The sequence below is a fragment of the Meles meles genome, chromosome 10 (assembly GCF_922984935.1).
Source record: "Meles meles chromosome 10, mMelMel3.1 paternal haplotype, whole genome shotgun sequence".
Lineage (NCBI taxonomy): Eukaryota > Metazoa > Chordata > Mammalia > Carnivora > Mustelidae > Meles > Meles meles.
This window is the reverse complement of record NC_060075.1, coordinates 91,334,748-91,349,763: the sequence shown is the minus strand read 5'-3', so window position 1 is coordinate 91,349,763 and position 15,016 is coordinate 91,334,748. Positions and strand designations below refer to the sequence as shown.

Sequence of the window (15,016 nt, the reverse complement as noted above, 5' to 3'; positions counted from 1 at the left end):
GGGGGGACCAGGTGGTGGGTAGTAGGGAGGGCACGTATTGCATGGAGCACTGGGTGTTATGCAAAAACAATGAATACTGTTTTGCTGAAAAAATAAATTAATTAAAAAAAAAAAAGAAAGTAGTGTTTCTTAAGCTTTAGTGCACAAATCACCCAAGAGTACTTATTAAAACTTACTAGTCAGAACTGCAACCATAGATATATTCTGATTCATTAAGTCTAAGGGGGGAGGAGCAGAAATTGGAATTTCAAACAAGCACCATAGAATATTCTGATATAGGGGAGTTACATTTTGAAAAATACTCTCCCATACAAGGTACATGGGGTCAGAAGTTTAAAAATTGTTCATTTCAATTTCATTAATATTTACTCATCAGTTAGTATATATCAGGCACTTTTTGGAGGAGTTTTATCGAAGGTTATAGTAGTATTACAGACTATTATTGTATTGTATGGATTAAAGGCTGTTTTATAAAGTTAGGTAGCTGTAGTTTGCTAGCATTTTGTTCCTTTAAGAAATGATAGTTGGAACAAATTCAGTAGCAGAAAGACTACAGTTTTTTAACAATTGGGGAAAAACTATAAAAATTTAGACCATGTATATTTGATTTGTTACGTTTCAGCCTGTTTTAAGACATTAGCAGTATTAGAGTGAAATACGTATCTTTGGATAGATAACAAATATACAATATACACAGTATATGACAGGTGGGATTGTATGCAATATTAATGGATGTGCTGCATGTATGTATGCATGTGTATGTTTATGTATGTGTGTGTATATAGATATGTGCATATATATATATGATTCAGTCTCCTATGTATTTCTTACTCTTCCAGTCTGCATCTAAGGTGGTCAGAACTCTCACTTGTTAGCATTAACCTTTTTAAAAATTTATGTTAATTTAAAAATTTTTCAGTTTGCTTCTGTTACTGCTATTGTATGTCCACAGCTGTCTGAGTGGAAAGCAGTTATCTGTGAACTTCATAATAAGAGTAATAAGATTCTCTTGCTCCTTTTAGTTTCCGCCTTGAAAAACTGGTGGATGTGCTTTGGTAGCCCACCTTGCGTAATGCCTCTCAGAAATATATGACACACTGCTGTCACAGAAGCAGGGTGAGGAAAATGACCTCAGTCCCAGATAGAGTCTGCTGTCCTTTAATCTTACTTGATGCTTCAGGGTTTGATAGTGCTAGGAGCTGATATTGGTGGCAGTGACAGGAATGACAGCACTTTTTACCACTTGCTGGTGTAAGTACAAAGCTGTCATGCTTGAAAGCCATGGATACAGCTTATAGAGGCCTGTTTAAAAAAAAAATGTGTGAATAGAAGGGCAGAGATACTTAGGATTATTTTCACACATTATTTTATCATGAGCAAGGGGAGAAATACTGTGTTTAAGTTTGCTCAGCTCTTTCTCTCCTGCAGAAATGGAATATTCTTTAAAAGGTGAAAGCTTTTGGGGCGCCTGGGTGACTCAGTGTGTTAAGCCGCTGCCTTCGGCTCAGGTCATGATCTTGGGGTCCTGGGATCGAGTCCCGCATCAGGCTCTCTGCTTAGCAGGGAGCCTGCTTCCCTCTCTCTCTCTCTCTCTGCCTGCCTCTCTATCTACTTGTGATCTCTCTCTGTCAAATAAATAAATAAATACAATCTTTAAAAAAAAAAAGAAAAAGGTGAAAGCTTTCATATTAAGATGAGCCCAGATTTCCATTTACTTCTCCATCTCAGTACCCTTCTGTTCCAAACGTTTGCGAGTTGTTGTATCATCGTGATTTGCATTCTACTTTGTGTTGTGTAATATTATATTGCTAATCTGCCCAGTTTAACTGCAGTTTCCTTTAAAGAAATTGCTGTAATCTTTTTGAGTGCTTTAAGAAAAAGTCAGTCTTCAAGTTTTCTTCTATGAACTCTAACCCATAATTCTGTATTCCCATTTTATTTCTCTAAGAGCTGAGTATCTCTGAGTATTTTAGGCCTTTTTCCTGCCTTGTCTAGGTTTAATTGTCTCCTTTTTTTCCTCTTTTGTATTATGGTCTGAGCTCCCCTTTCCCCTAACATTTATTATTAATCTCATGTTTAGCTTTCTTGAGTTCACTGCTGTCCCATAGGGAGATTGCTTACATTTGCAAGGAGTACATCAAGTGTGCTTTTCTGAGATGTAAAGAAAATAAGCTCCACAAGTTTTCTTCAGTTTTTTTTTTCTTTCTCATCTTATTTAGTGAAAAGGAAGAAAAAAATACATTATTTTCTGTCTTTTTCCTTGCTGCTTCTCTCCATTTAGAAGTACAGCCTGCCTCACAATTTGACAAGTTACCTTTCTTACCTTTTTCAAGATGGTCTTGAAGTGTAGCTTCAAATTATTTAATTATAATAGAAGAGGGTTTAACTATTTGATATTTTATCATTGTCATTTTTTAGAAATATTGCTATATGTTTTTTAATTTTTAAAAAATTATTTTTATGGAGCCACTAACAAAGAATAAAGGAGACATGTATATAATGACTTGGATAGATATTCATAATTATTATGAGCAAAGGATGCTACTTATATTTTTTACTTTATATACCTTGGCATTTTTCCATTCTTGATAAATTTTTGTAATTAAAAAATTGCTGGGGTGCCTCGGTGGCTCAGTGGGTTAAGCCTCTGCCTTCAGCTCGGGTCGTGATCTCAGGGTCCCGGGATTGAGTCGCACATCGGGCTCTCTGCTCAGCAGGGAGCCTGTTTCCCTCTCTCTCTGCCTGCTGCTTTGCCTACTTGTGATCTCTCTGTGTCAAATAAATAAATAAATCTTTAAAAAAAATTACTGGAGAAGAAAATATGTGGCTTAGTGGAAAAACTGAATAAACCAATATGCAAAATATAGATATTTTAAAACATCAATTTGAATTTTTCATTTTGAATAGTTTGTAATAACTAGAACATTCTTGAATAATGTCATTTATTTCACTTAATTGAATTTTTTGCTTTGCCAGAAATTCTTTCTGTTTTTGTCCTCATTATCCATGTACTTTATGCAAAACAATTTAAAATTTCTTAGATCATTGAGGATAGTCTGTTTTTTTAGTCTTTTTTTTTTTGGCCATCATTTTTTATTCTTCAATTTCTTATACCAGTTGCCTTTTTAGTCAGTTGACATACCCTTTCGATTCTGCCTTCACGTTGCCTGTCACATCTGTATGCTCCTTTGCACAGCTACTGCCAGCACTTTTAGCCAGGCCTTTCATTACCTGTTGGGGTGATCAGTATGGCTTCCCGTCTTTGTCTTACCCAACCAGCGATTTGGTTTCTCAGCTTCCTGTTATGTGTCTTACTCAGTCAACCCTTTCTACATATTGCTGATTGATTCACTACCCATTTATCATTGTCTTATTCCCCTGCTCAAATATCTCTGCTGATATTTATTTATTTTTTTCTGGTTTTTTGTTTGTTTGTTTGTTTTTTCCTGCTGATATTTGAAGCCTTCTTTCTGTCTTTGGCCCCAGTTTAACCTAACAGATCAGTTTCTCACTATTGTATAACTTTCCTTCTAAAGAGAGCAGTTTACCATTTCTAAATCTGCTTCAGTAGCTTTCTTCAACAATGCTTTTATTTTTATTGTTCTTAAATCCAACATAGTTCCTTTCTTCTTAAGTTTATTAAGAACATTGCCTTTTTTTTTCATAGTATTTACTGCATTCTGCCTTTTTGTAGGTATTGCCAGACTTTTAACTACCTTGATTCTAGGTTAAGCTTCCAGGGTTATGACTGTATTGCATATGAATATGTGTACCTGCCATAATGCCTTCTACATTGTAAGGATTCAAATATTAATTGAATTACTATGCTTACTTAAATGTACAATCAAGATGTAATGAAACTAAAAGTTTTATTGACTTCGGAAAATAGTCTTTTAGAAGACTTTGGAAAATAGTCAAATTACTGTGTTGACTAAAGTCTCACTAAGCACCTGCTTTCTAATCTTTCGGTTTTCATCTTTCCGTCAAATCTCAGCTAAATGAGGAGTTTGATTTTTAATGCCCAGAGAACTTAGATTTTGCTATCATTTTATTTGGGGGATTAAAAAAATAGACAAGTAGACCACATACCTAAAATTTGACTTACCGTGGTGAGATCAGAAATATTATGGATGGCATTTTTTTAAAGCATAATTATAAATTCTTAAACTTTCATAATAGGTTTGAACATCTGTTCAGACTAATTGGTAGACTAACAGCCTCCTGGAGTTAGCAAGCAAGAGAGTTCTATATCTTATTGAGCTTAAGTTTGGTTTGTTTTTAAAATAATAGTTCTTACTTCTGTGGTTTTGAAGAACTAACCCAGTTAACTATATATAAATGCCTGTGTCTGTGATTTGTGGCAGAAGGATCCATATTGAGTTTACTGTTACCACTGTTGCTTTTACATTTACAGTTTTCATTCTAACATGAAAAATTGGTATTTGTGTTTTTCCCATAAAATTATTAGAAATACAGTGAATGACATACACATTTTGGTGAAGCCCATCATGAGGAAAATAAAAATACTTCACCTTTTTATAGAACAAATACTTTTAAAGTTGTCTAAGCTTCTCATTCTCTCATTTAAGCTGAGGTCATTAATTTTAAGCATATTTGTGACTTGTTTTCAAAAGTTGATCCTTTAATATAAATATTATTTTGGTTTACATATTACATACTATTTAACATTAAAAAGCAATTAGAAGTTGTTTGGTAGATATGAATTTTCTTTGTTGTAAAACAATGGATGTTACTTTTAAATACTTGAAAGTCCATTACAGGAGGGCAAAAATGCTTGTTAATTGTCTGTTCCAGTGTCAAGCGTAGAAATAATAACAGTTTAGAAGGCAACATTATAATTTTTGCCATTTATTATTTTGTTAGATTTCTTATTACAGAGCACAAGAGGGCATGAAAGCAGTTTAAGCAAATATATTTAAAAATGTTTTTTAACCGAGTTCTTTGGCATGCTTATAGACTTGAAGATTAAAAATATTTAAGACACAGGGTTTCTATTAATATGAAAATTCTAAAAATAGTCTAATTTTTATGAAGATTATAAAACTAAATACAATTATAATTTATGCTTGGAATTTTAAGTATAAAATTAGTTTAAAAAATTTTAATGACTATATTAGGAGATATTCTGTGCCAAATATGTTTACTGAATGAAAAAAATTTTAATACCCTTACCTATGAAGTCTTAATTTCTCTACAGTGTTCTGAAAAATGTCTATTTTCTTATGCTACATTTTGTCAAATTGAAGCATATCTTTAATTCCATGAAAGTAGAAAACAAGAAAGAAGGATACTGTTCCTTTGCTAAGATTTGACATGTTAACATTATCAGAAATCAATCACATTAAATTTCCCATGTAACCTCAGGGAATTCAAACTATTGCATGGTGCTCTTTTCCCTCAAGGATTAATGTATTCAGTAAACTAGACTGGGTAAATCTCAACCTCACTTACTTATGTAAAAGTGATGTATTATTGAATTCCTTGACATAAAATTTTATTTAAAGATGAGTTGTTACTTGATTTGATGGACACAGTATTAAAAAAAAATAGAAAGTTGTCCAGTTATCAATTATAAGGTAGCAAGAACTGTATTTGCCTATTTTAAGTAACTTATTGCTATTTTTCTGATATAGTGGTAATTAGCACTCACTGATAGATTATTGGATTATAATAGTTGGAAATATTTGTTTGATATGAGATTCCCAAACCTTTTATCTGTAGTTAGGATTAGTAATTTTATAGTTTTCCAACATGAATTGAAGATTGGAGACACAAAGATTAAAGTTAGATTAAGTGGTGTAAAGTAAAAAAATTGACAAGATTTATTGCCACTTAAATGATTTTAAGAATGGAAATAGAACTATTGTTCTTTGAAACATTTGGAAGCTGTCATAGTATAGGAAACTTGTGTAAATCTTTTTACTCTATAATGTTGCTATATATCTAAAATTAGAAATCATTGGCTTTGTGCAGCTTCTCTACAATGGTAGAAAGTCTTTTTTTCTTTCTTTTATTCAGATTTTAACAGCTGACTTCTGGTATACAAAAAGGCTGACTTAAATAAAGTTAGGAAGTTAGTTTATTTTAATGCACTGGTTTTTACCAGTATACTATATTAATCTGGAACATTTGGATTAGACTCAAGCAAAGTGAGGAAGGAAGAAAAGAGGCTGTTGCTTTAGTTTTCTTCCTTCCTTTTATTGTTGGTTTATTCATATATTTATAGGCATAGTGCCCTTGATCTTAGAAAATCAACCTCTTTTTCATAATGAACTTGAATTTCAAAGTTTCCCTATCTTAGAGTATATATACAGGGCTGTTCATTGGTTCTTAAATTTTAAAATCCTGATAATTCTACAATTTTCTGCATTCAAAAAAAAGGATAAAGTTTCACACATAGTTCATTATTTTTGATGCATCAAATATTATAGCAAGTAGACTATACCAGAAAACATAATATAGTGACATAGAAAATTCTGAATTATTTTGATTGGAGACCATAATTTTTGTTCTTATATTAAAGTGCTATCCCACTTGTCATTTATATAAACATATCTATAGCTTGTGGCGTAGAAACAAATACACCTCATAAAAAAAAAGAAAAGGATACCTGTGTCAGTTACATTTTAAAGTTATACACTGTTTTAAGGCTATGTATTTATTATTTAGAAAATATGACTTACATGAATATCTTCCGATGGACATAATATTGACAAAATATACACAATATTACTTTAACAGACTGCCATGCAACAAATACATTGTAATGAAGAAATTGAATATATATGACCTAATCTAATCTTGACATTTACATCGAAAATTTACAACATAACCAATACTTAAAATGTTTTTCTTATATTTGGCAGTAATTTCATTTTTTTACAATTTAAATGTGGGCTTAATGAAACTTAGATTTTTCCCTAGTCTGTGACAACCTGAGGTACTAAACATTTTTCTCTTATTTCGCTGTCTTCAAAGGTCATTTTTTTGTTTCTTTTAGGATCTATCCAAGAATTGTGTATTACAGCATTATTAGGCAGAGGATCAGCTTCCACTATGGAAACAACTCGCTTTTTCATTTTACTTTTCAAGACCTTCTGAAATTTTTGTCTAGTAAATGCATATAATAAAGGGTGAAATATAGTTGTTCCATAAGCCATGACTAGAAAACACAACCTTAATTTTACTAAAAGGTCACTTGGGCCTAAACATAAAATGGTGGTATTTAAAACAGAAATGGGTGTCCAGCAGAGAAGAAATGTAGAAATAATCAATAAAGACATCCTGAAGACTCTTTTTTGCCTTTCGCGTCGCTCACGGTGACGTTTCACGGCTCGCCGGAGGGCGATTATTACAGAGACTGAAGTTCTTACACCAAAGACCACATTTCTCCCACCACTGCTTTGTGACATGTCTGTAGTCTCATGCTGTGTAGTTAGAGAAATTGTCTTTTTCTTTCTTGTTTTCTTCTTCTGCCCTGTTGAAAATCTTGTGCCGATTCGAATGTTAAGAGCCTGAAGGATTTTGGTGTATGTGATTAACATTACTATGACAGTGAAAAAGAATATTGGGATCTGTACTAGCAGGTGGTAATACATTCCCAGTTCGGTGTAGTATTCATTTGTACTGACACACAAAAGTGTCTTGTTTTCCCACATATTTCCACTTTGAAGACTGAAAAAATTTACCTCAATAAAGGGAATCAGGAAAGAGAAAAACGAAAAGATCCAAATGGATATCATTAGCATTACAGCTCTGCCCATTGTCAGAATTCGGTTTGCAGGTTTTACAGAGATGTCATATCTGTCCAAAGTGATAGCAAAAACGTTGATTGCTGTTGAGACACTTGCAAAAGATACACAGGCCTCATGGAAACAGCAGATGAGAGCAGTGTTACTCTCCAGTGAAAGCAGAAGGATAACTATAGTTAGAGGAATACATCCCACACAAATTATTACATCAAGTACATGAAGATTCATTGTAATAATGTTACTGACAGAGTTGATTAAGTTGGATTTCATGCAGTAAAGTACCAATACGGTGAGGTTGCTGCCAAGTCCCAACACAATTTCTAACATAAGAAATCCGGTGAGAGACACTTGAAAGCTTAATGGATATGATAGTGGTTGGTACATATTGGTGTTGATGTCATCAATGTCATCAATGTCATCTCGCACTGTAATGTTAGATTCAGACTGCATGTTGATTTCCAGAATAGGAGAAAAACACATTCTTTTGGAGCAGTTGGTGTTTTTCCTAGAAAGTGAAATAGAATAAACTCTTTGATATTTGGCAATTTAAATGACGTATAAAACATGTGTTCCTTGTTTTTTTTTTTTTAAAGTCTTTTATTGTGTACTTGGCTTAATTTTTAAGTTTCTAAACTGTTAATGGCAAAGGTAGAATTAGGAGACATCGAGGTTGAATTGTTTTGATGTAACAGGGAATTGGATTCTCCCTTTGATTCCTATATAGTTCAAAATAACTCAAGATCCCCAAATATTTTCCTCATTTGGGTTTTTCAGGCTTTTTGAGATACGGTATCTTTTTGTACAATAAAACTACCCAGTATGCAAAACTAATTTTAGCCTTGTGTTTTAAGATTTCATTTTAAAGTGTTGTGAGTAGGTGGGTAATAAATGCTATTTTAATATGTTCTAGCATAATTAGTGTAGGTGTAATTATTCTCATGAGATTTCAAATGAACAGGACAAGAGTTCATTTAAAATGATAAATGGCACAGAGCCCTAGTTGTTTAAAACCATTTTGTCCATGTTCTTGGTTGAAACTCTTATTCAGGAGTCTACAGTGTGCTTGGGGATATTTGGAGCTCTCTCCCCTAGAAAGTAGGCAAATGATAAATATTACATATTTTGTAGTGCAGATGTTCATCAAACTTTATAATGGGCAAACCTACTTAATAAAAATTGGATGAGAAAGGACATTATGTTAAAGTAGAACACCACAAAACTTGGTAAAAGAGTACTAATCACTCCAATGAATGATTTATTTTGTGACCACACCCTGTCATTTATTGTGGAAGAAGGAAATTGAAATTTAATGTCATGTTAAGTAATAATCATTTTTGGAGTGGTTTAAAAGGCTATATCATTTGATTTTATATGTTTAAACAGGATTTTTAAAGTAAAACATGAAATTTTGGAAAAGGAGTATCTGAAGCCCATTTTCTGAGGAATCTTTTAAAGTTATACATTCCATGTGAAACCTTTTGTAAATAAATCACCCGGTGTGTATAATTTTGAGGAAAACAACAGTTAAAAACAATTAAAAAATAAGCTCTTTTGCCAATTCATATAAATCTATATTTTAATATATAGAAGGTTAGAATAATTTATAAAAATAATGTCTGACTTCCTGGGCTAACATGTCGGTGATGAGTATATTCAGTTAACATAAAATCATACAACCAACTATATTTCACATTTCAAGTACAGTGTTTTGACTGCAAAATCATAATCAAACATAAATTATAAAGACTAACAATTTCCAAGATTCATGTTAAGCTTTCACTTGGTGTAACCTTTGACAGCTTTTAGAATACAATTTTATTTATGCATATTATTTTAGAGGTGATATTTCAGAAACACAGATGATAACATTATTAATGCCTTTGAGCTTGGTATAAAGTATCACTAGAAGCATATACTCAAGTGAAAGTCTTAGCTAACAGTGAATTCATATGAAAATGGAAAATTTTAAGTGTGCCAGATTTTCAGAACTGACAGATTAAACATCAGGTCTTTGTCATCAGTTAGATTTATAATTAGGTAAAGCAGAAATGCCAAGTTAGAGGGTAACTAAGTAAAACGCGTCTCCTCTAGAGCAAGATTGTTTTCTTTTGTAAATGTTAAACAGTGTGGTGCGGTGCATGCATCTTCTGACCTACCTGTTTGCTGTTGCCTTATTGGCCTTTTGGCTCACTATAGCAGATTTTCACAAATTGGTTCATGATGTCATTGACAGATTTTGACATGAATTTTTACCTGACAACAGTGAAGTAGCTGTGTTTTATTTCATGTCTTGTAGAAATTCTTTCATTTTCTCTCCAATACTTCAAACTGCATGAATTGTGAGATTTAGTTGGCTGATGGATTTCTAAAGACCAGTACAAAATATTTGTGTTTGTTTTGCCTTAAAAAGTCACGACCAAGAGAAACTTCCTCAAATGATAGGAATTGTGTTTCCCTTTGAGGGAATATATGATAGTGGCTCTTTATTTTCCAGAACATGTGAAAACAAAAAAGGAGACATACGGTGTCTAGCTTCTAAAATGTATTTCGACATCCTTCTGTTACAAATGTAAATCTGTTTCTATAGCAGTCCTCATTAGTTAGAAATGATTTCTTGATCACATAACTTGCTTTGTATTATAAATCCAGTCCATGTTCTTTTGATAAAAACCATCTGCTATTTAATTTGATTTGTTTTCATTAGAAGAGGATACATCGTCCTAAAACTTAGATGAAAAAATCCTTTAGTAATATCAAGTGCTGTGAATATCTGAATATTTAGTGCAGAAAATACTTGATAAAGCTTTATTTAGCTTGCTGCTAATATATGGCATTCTGTTTTTGGCATTCCGTGCCTCATTGTTTCTTCAGGAAACAGCTCCACAATCCCGGTATGTTAAAGTATAAACTCCCCTTTTAAAAATGCTCACCATTTTGTTCTCAGGCTTTTGCAGTTAAATTGTTTCTCTTTTTGTGTCTATTTTATATAGCATCTTCTTAGGATGATTACTGTCCATGTGTTATATCCCAGCAGTAATGTGGACGTGTATTTTCTGATTTTAACTCCTTAATGTCTTAAATTCATGTGTCAGAAGAATATCCTGCAGTTTTTGGTTCAGGCAGCTAGAGAGATGTTTGATCAGATGCATTCTTCATATTGTCAGTTGAAAATACTAAATTAGCTGCTGTGGGCCCTTGTGAAAAAGAAAAAAAAATGGTTAAGAAATAGGGTTCCTAGTAATTTGCAATTAACACAAGTTACTTTAGTTTTGTTGACTTTGACAGCGTACGCAGTAATTTGTTATCAAAGTAAGCAAACTGTATTAGTAGAGTTACCACCTATGCATAAATTTAAGGGATTCTTTAAATATTTTCTTTTCCTAACAGATTTTGCAAACGTTATGTTTTTGAGTAATAGAGGTAGCATTATAAATATAACCATGAGGAGAGGCTGCAGTTTAAAACTAATTTCTGCTCTCAGTTTAGAAGCTAGCCTATGTTTTCAGAGATTATGATCAATTAGCATACACTACACATACTGTTGTTCTCTCTTGTCTTTACAATAAATTTAACACTGTTTCCTACTGGGAAATATTGTAGCTTGCTTAATTATTAGCACATGGTTTGAGTATCAACTGATTAAAACATATCCCACGATAAGATGCTTATAAATTTCTACTGATAGGTTGTTCATGTAGTTGAAATGCAAAAGGTAATGCAAAATGTAACTGCAAATTAAATAATTTTCAGTACATGCCCGATAATGAACTTAACCTAAAACTGAGTAATAAATAGTAAACCTGGTCCTTTTAAGAAATAAAAGCATTTTTTTGAGCACTTGAGAAAAACTGTCCTAATGACATTAAGAATATTTAGTAGGTCTGAAGTGACTTAAAAGCCGATGTCTAATCAACAAAGAAAATTTTTGGTATTTAACATTGCATCCTAAAAAATTACATTTAAAATGTTATGTCTTAAAAGAAGTTGATCTAAACAATACATGTTTAGCAATAAATAGAATTAAGCAAATAAACTGTTAAAATTTAGGTTGAAATTTTTCAAAGTAATTTTACCCCACTATGCCGGTTCAAAAGCAGCTTATACTGTTAATAAGGGAACACATCTTACCTCCGCTAAAGATTTGATACATTCCTGATGTAGTTGAAGCGTTTCCAGTTTTGATTGATTCATTTTGTTCACTTGTTAGCAGAGGACTGGGGGAAGAGGGTCATAAACATCTCTTCAGAAAAGACCTTAATGAAAATATGTGTCTGTTCTGTGCCATTGTCTCAGCGGTCCTGCTAATGTATGGGACGTGTGGTGCTGCCGAGAGGCTGCTGCAGTCTCTCACTCTTCCTACTGTGGAATCAATAAGCGTCTGAAAAACGTAATGAAGTAATTGAACATACTGAAGGCTTCTTGTCTCCAGAGACAACATTTAGATTCAGTCTCTAAAAAGGAATGGCACTGCTTTTCAGAGGAAAGCCTGTTCTGGGCAGCTTTTGCAGAATGACAGCCTACCTTGTCGCTTCTCTCCACTGCAGAGAGATGCAGTGCGTTCACTAATTTTGATTGGTCAGTTGTATTGGGCTTAAACCGTGCTTCATATGTATAGCAGGGATTTCCCCCCCTCCACTGTTTTATATAAGGATGCTTTTTTAAAAGGCTATATTTATAAGTGGTTGTATGCTGCTCTTAAATAGAATATGAGTAAATTAGTCTTTTAAAAATGTGTATTCTATTCTGGTTTGTTGTTCACTTATGCCAAACAAAAAATACAGGGGGGTGGAGGGAGGGTAAGAAAGAATCGCATGGTAAAAAGTGTATATTCTTTCTGAAGCCTAGATGATTGCACTCGGGAATATTTTCATCGCCTATATGTTTTTGGTTGAGATTCTTTGTTCTACAAATAGAAAGCCACTGCATCTTTACTGTGAACCACATTGAATTTCAACTAGTTTGTTTGTATTCAAGTCATCTTTTCTGTGTATTTCAAATTGTTGTGAGCATCTCAAGGTGTTAAACCTTGTTACGACTGCAGTATTCATTCAGGTGTTCATTCCATTCATTCATTCATTCATTCAGAATATTAATGAGATTGCTCCAAGGTGGTTCTACTCTAAAATGTTTTTTAAAAATGCTGTTACTATTAGCATCGTCTCAATGTATAAAGATTTAATCATGTTCTTTCCTTTCAGATTACTTCTCTGTCTTCACCTTTGGTAACCCAGTAGATATATAATGATCAACTGCCATAATGTTTTATTTCAACTGTCTATTTCTATTTTTAACCTGGGCAGTTTTAATGGATTGCAGTGCCTTAAATAGTATATGTAGCTGTGTGTGAAAGTTATTAGGTAAACAAAGCAGTAAAGGAAAAAGGAAACTAGTAGTTATGTGTCTTCACAAGTTTTAAGGCTAAATTATTTTAAGGTAGATTGTCAAAAGAATAAAAACAAGTAGAAGTAATTAAAGTATTACTTTAAGATTAAATTTCTATTAACTTTGTTTACCTACTCTCAGTATTGAGAAAAATGCTTTTTTTAGGTTTGAATATATAAAGTGGCTGGATTCTGTATTCACAAAATAGAAGACCTTGCAAATGACTGAATTATTAGAATATTGATCATCACCTATTTCCATTATTTTAGGAATATCAGAATTCATTTTTTAAAATGTACGCTAAATTTTTAATTTGTAACTGGAATTGTTCTTTTATAATTTAAAAAAAGCAGTACACATTTTTGTAATCTTCTGGTAGTGTTAAAGCTTCACAGGGGGCTGGCTGAGTAGTATGTGAGTTTTGAATTGCATTTGTATAGAAGTTGAGAGTAATGTGGAAAATTTTGTTGTGAATTCCTAAAATTTTATGCACGGCCTTGGTAATGCTAAATATTAAAATGTTGTTGTGCTACTTTTCATGCATTTTGAAGGTTGCAGAAAAGGATGTTATTAGAATGCCAACCATGTTGAAAGATAGTGTGCAAGCACATGGACACACAATGTTATTTTAAGCTTCAGACTAAAACCAGAGCTTCAAACTAAAATTGGAGGAAAGATATTAGCATCAACTGAAACTTGTGGTGGGGACAAGAAATCATTAACGTAGTGAAATACACAGAGTGCTTTTCTGCCAAAGAGTTCAAGTATACTTCTGTTGATCATCAAAATATCCCTATGAAGTAGAGGCAACCAAGGCTCAAAGAAGTTTAATGACTTGAAAAAGTCTAGGTAAGTTAGTAGCAGAGCCAGTGTTGGAACTCTGTGACTTCCTCCCCTTCTCCCATCTCCCCATAGTTGGCCCCCTTCCTGGAAAATTCTGAAGATACTTGGGACTTAAAATTGGATGATCTGGGTTCAGTCACCACTTATTAGTTATATGACTTTTGGCAAGTCAGGCATTCTTTGGGACACAATATAGCTTTGATTCTTTTTGTGGAAGTTTATTTCTGTGTTTTCTTTAGCTCTCTGTAATACAGTATTTCCAAGTTAGACTCTTTTGAAAAAAACAAATTCTATCTCTGTAAGAAATAATGGCAGCAAAAAAGCTCAGATTTGGACATTGCACTTTATTCCCCATGCAAGTAAGTGACTTGTGATTAAGGATACACAAGATACTACAAACAACAATTATTTTTATTGCACACAACATTTAGTATTGTTTTCCTTTTAAAAACCACAGATTGGTTTAGTGATTTATTAGCAGGATAATCCTAACTACATTTGTTTTGTTTTTAACACAGATGAAAATATCTAAAACACATGATTCAGAATTAGATTATATTATTTTCACGAAAAAATTAGTGTCAAATTATATGTCGGAATTACAAAGATTTTTATTTCCATAGTAACAAATTTTTACACTTGTGCATTTAATATATTTTGTGTTTATATAGGATACTAATTTTAAACAGTGGTGACTTAAGACCAGATATTATGTTATAAAGTAATTTTATAGATTAATTATTAATTAGCTAATTGATAACCTAGAAAAACAGTTTTACCTTACAAATGATACCTAAGTAATTGATATGAATCTAAGCCCCCAAATATCTCCATTAAAATCCTTTCTCTGAGTTGTGGGGTTTTTTTGTTATAAATATTTTGATTGCATAAGAATTTCAATTCCTAACATTTTTGATATGAAAGTCTTTGATTTTTAATTGTATACATCTGTTGCCTTAAGTTTGAACAGCCATGAATGTGAGAGGGTGATTTGTTGTTCACATTTACACTGCACTGTT

General features: G+C 32.6%; 2 protein-coding genes across 5 annotated transcripts in view; one reads left to right on the top strand and one right to left on the bottom strand.

The window, feature by feature from the left end:
• The window catches only part of COG5 (component of oligomeric golgi complex 5), a 294,754-nt gene that overhangs the window by 70,727 nt on the left and 209,011 nt on the right, over positions 1 to 15,016 (top strand). The gene's annotated exons all lie outside the window — the stretch shown is intronic.
• GPR22 (G protein-coupled receptor 22) lies at positions 5,119 to 12,287 on the bottom strand. 4 transcript variants are annotated; one of them, XM_046020515.1, is made up of 3 exons: positions 11,901 to 12,287; positions 9,929 to 10,966; positions 5,119 to 8,277 (listed from the first exon to the last, which is right to left on the bottom strand). In XM_046020515.1, the coding sequence occupies exon 3, from the start codon at positions 8,250 to 8,252 to the stop codon at positions 6,942 to 6,944; it is 1,311 nt and encodes a 436-aa protein (XP_045876471.1). In that variant the 5' UTR covers positions 8,253 to 8,277; positions 9,929 to 10,966; positions 11,901 to 12,287; the 3' UTR covers positions 5,119 to 6,941. The 4 variants fall into 4 exon arrangements, with proteins under 4 accessions (XP_045876471.1, XP_045876472.1, XP_045876473.1 ...); XM_046020516.1 differs by having other exon boundaries at positions 10,026 to 10,966; XM_046020517.1 differs by having other exon boundaries at positions 10,703 to 10,966.

Bases quoted from the DNA above. Each gene is read 5' to 3' on its own strand.
- GPR22 (XM_046020514.1), bottom strand. From the start codon at position 8,252: ATGTGTTTTTCTCCTATTCTGGAAATCAACATGCAGTCTGAATCTAAC.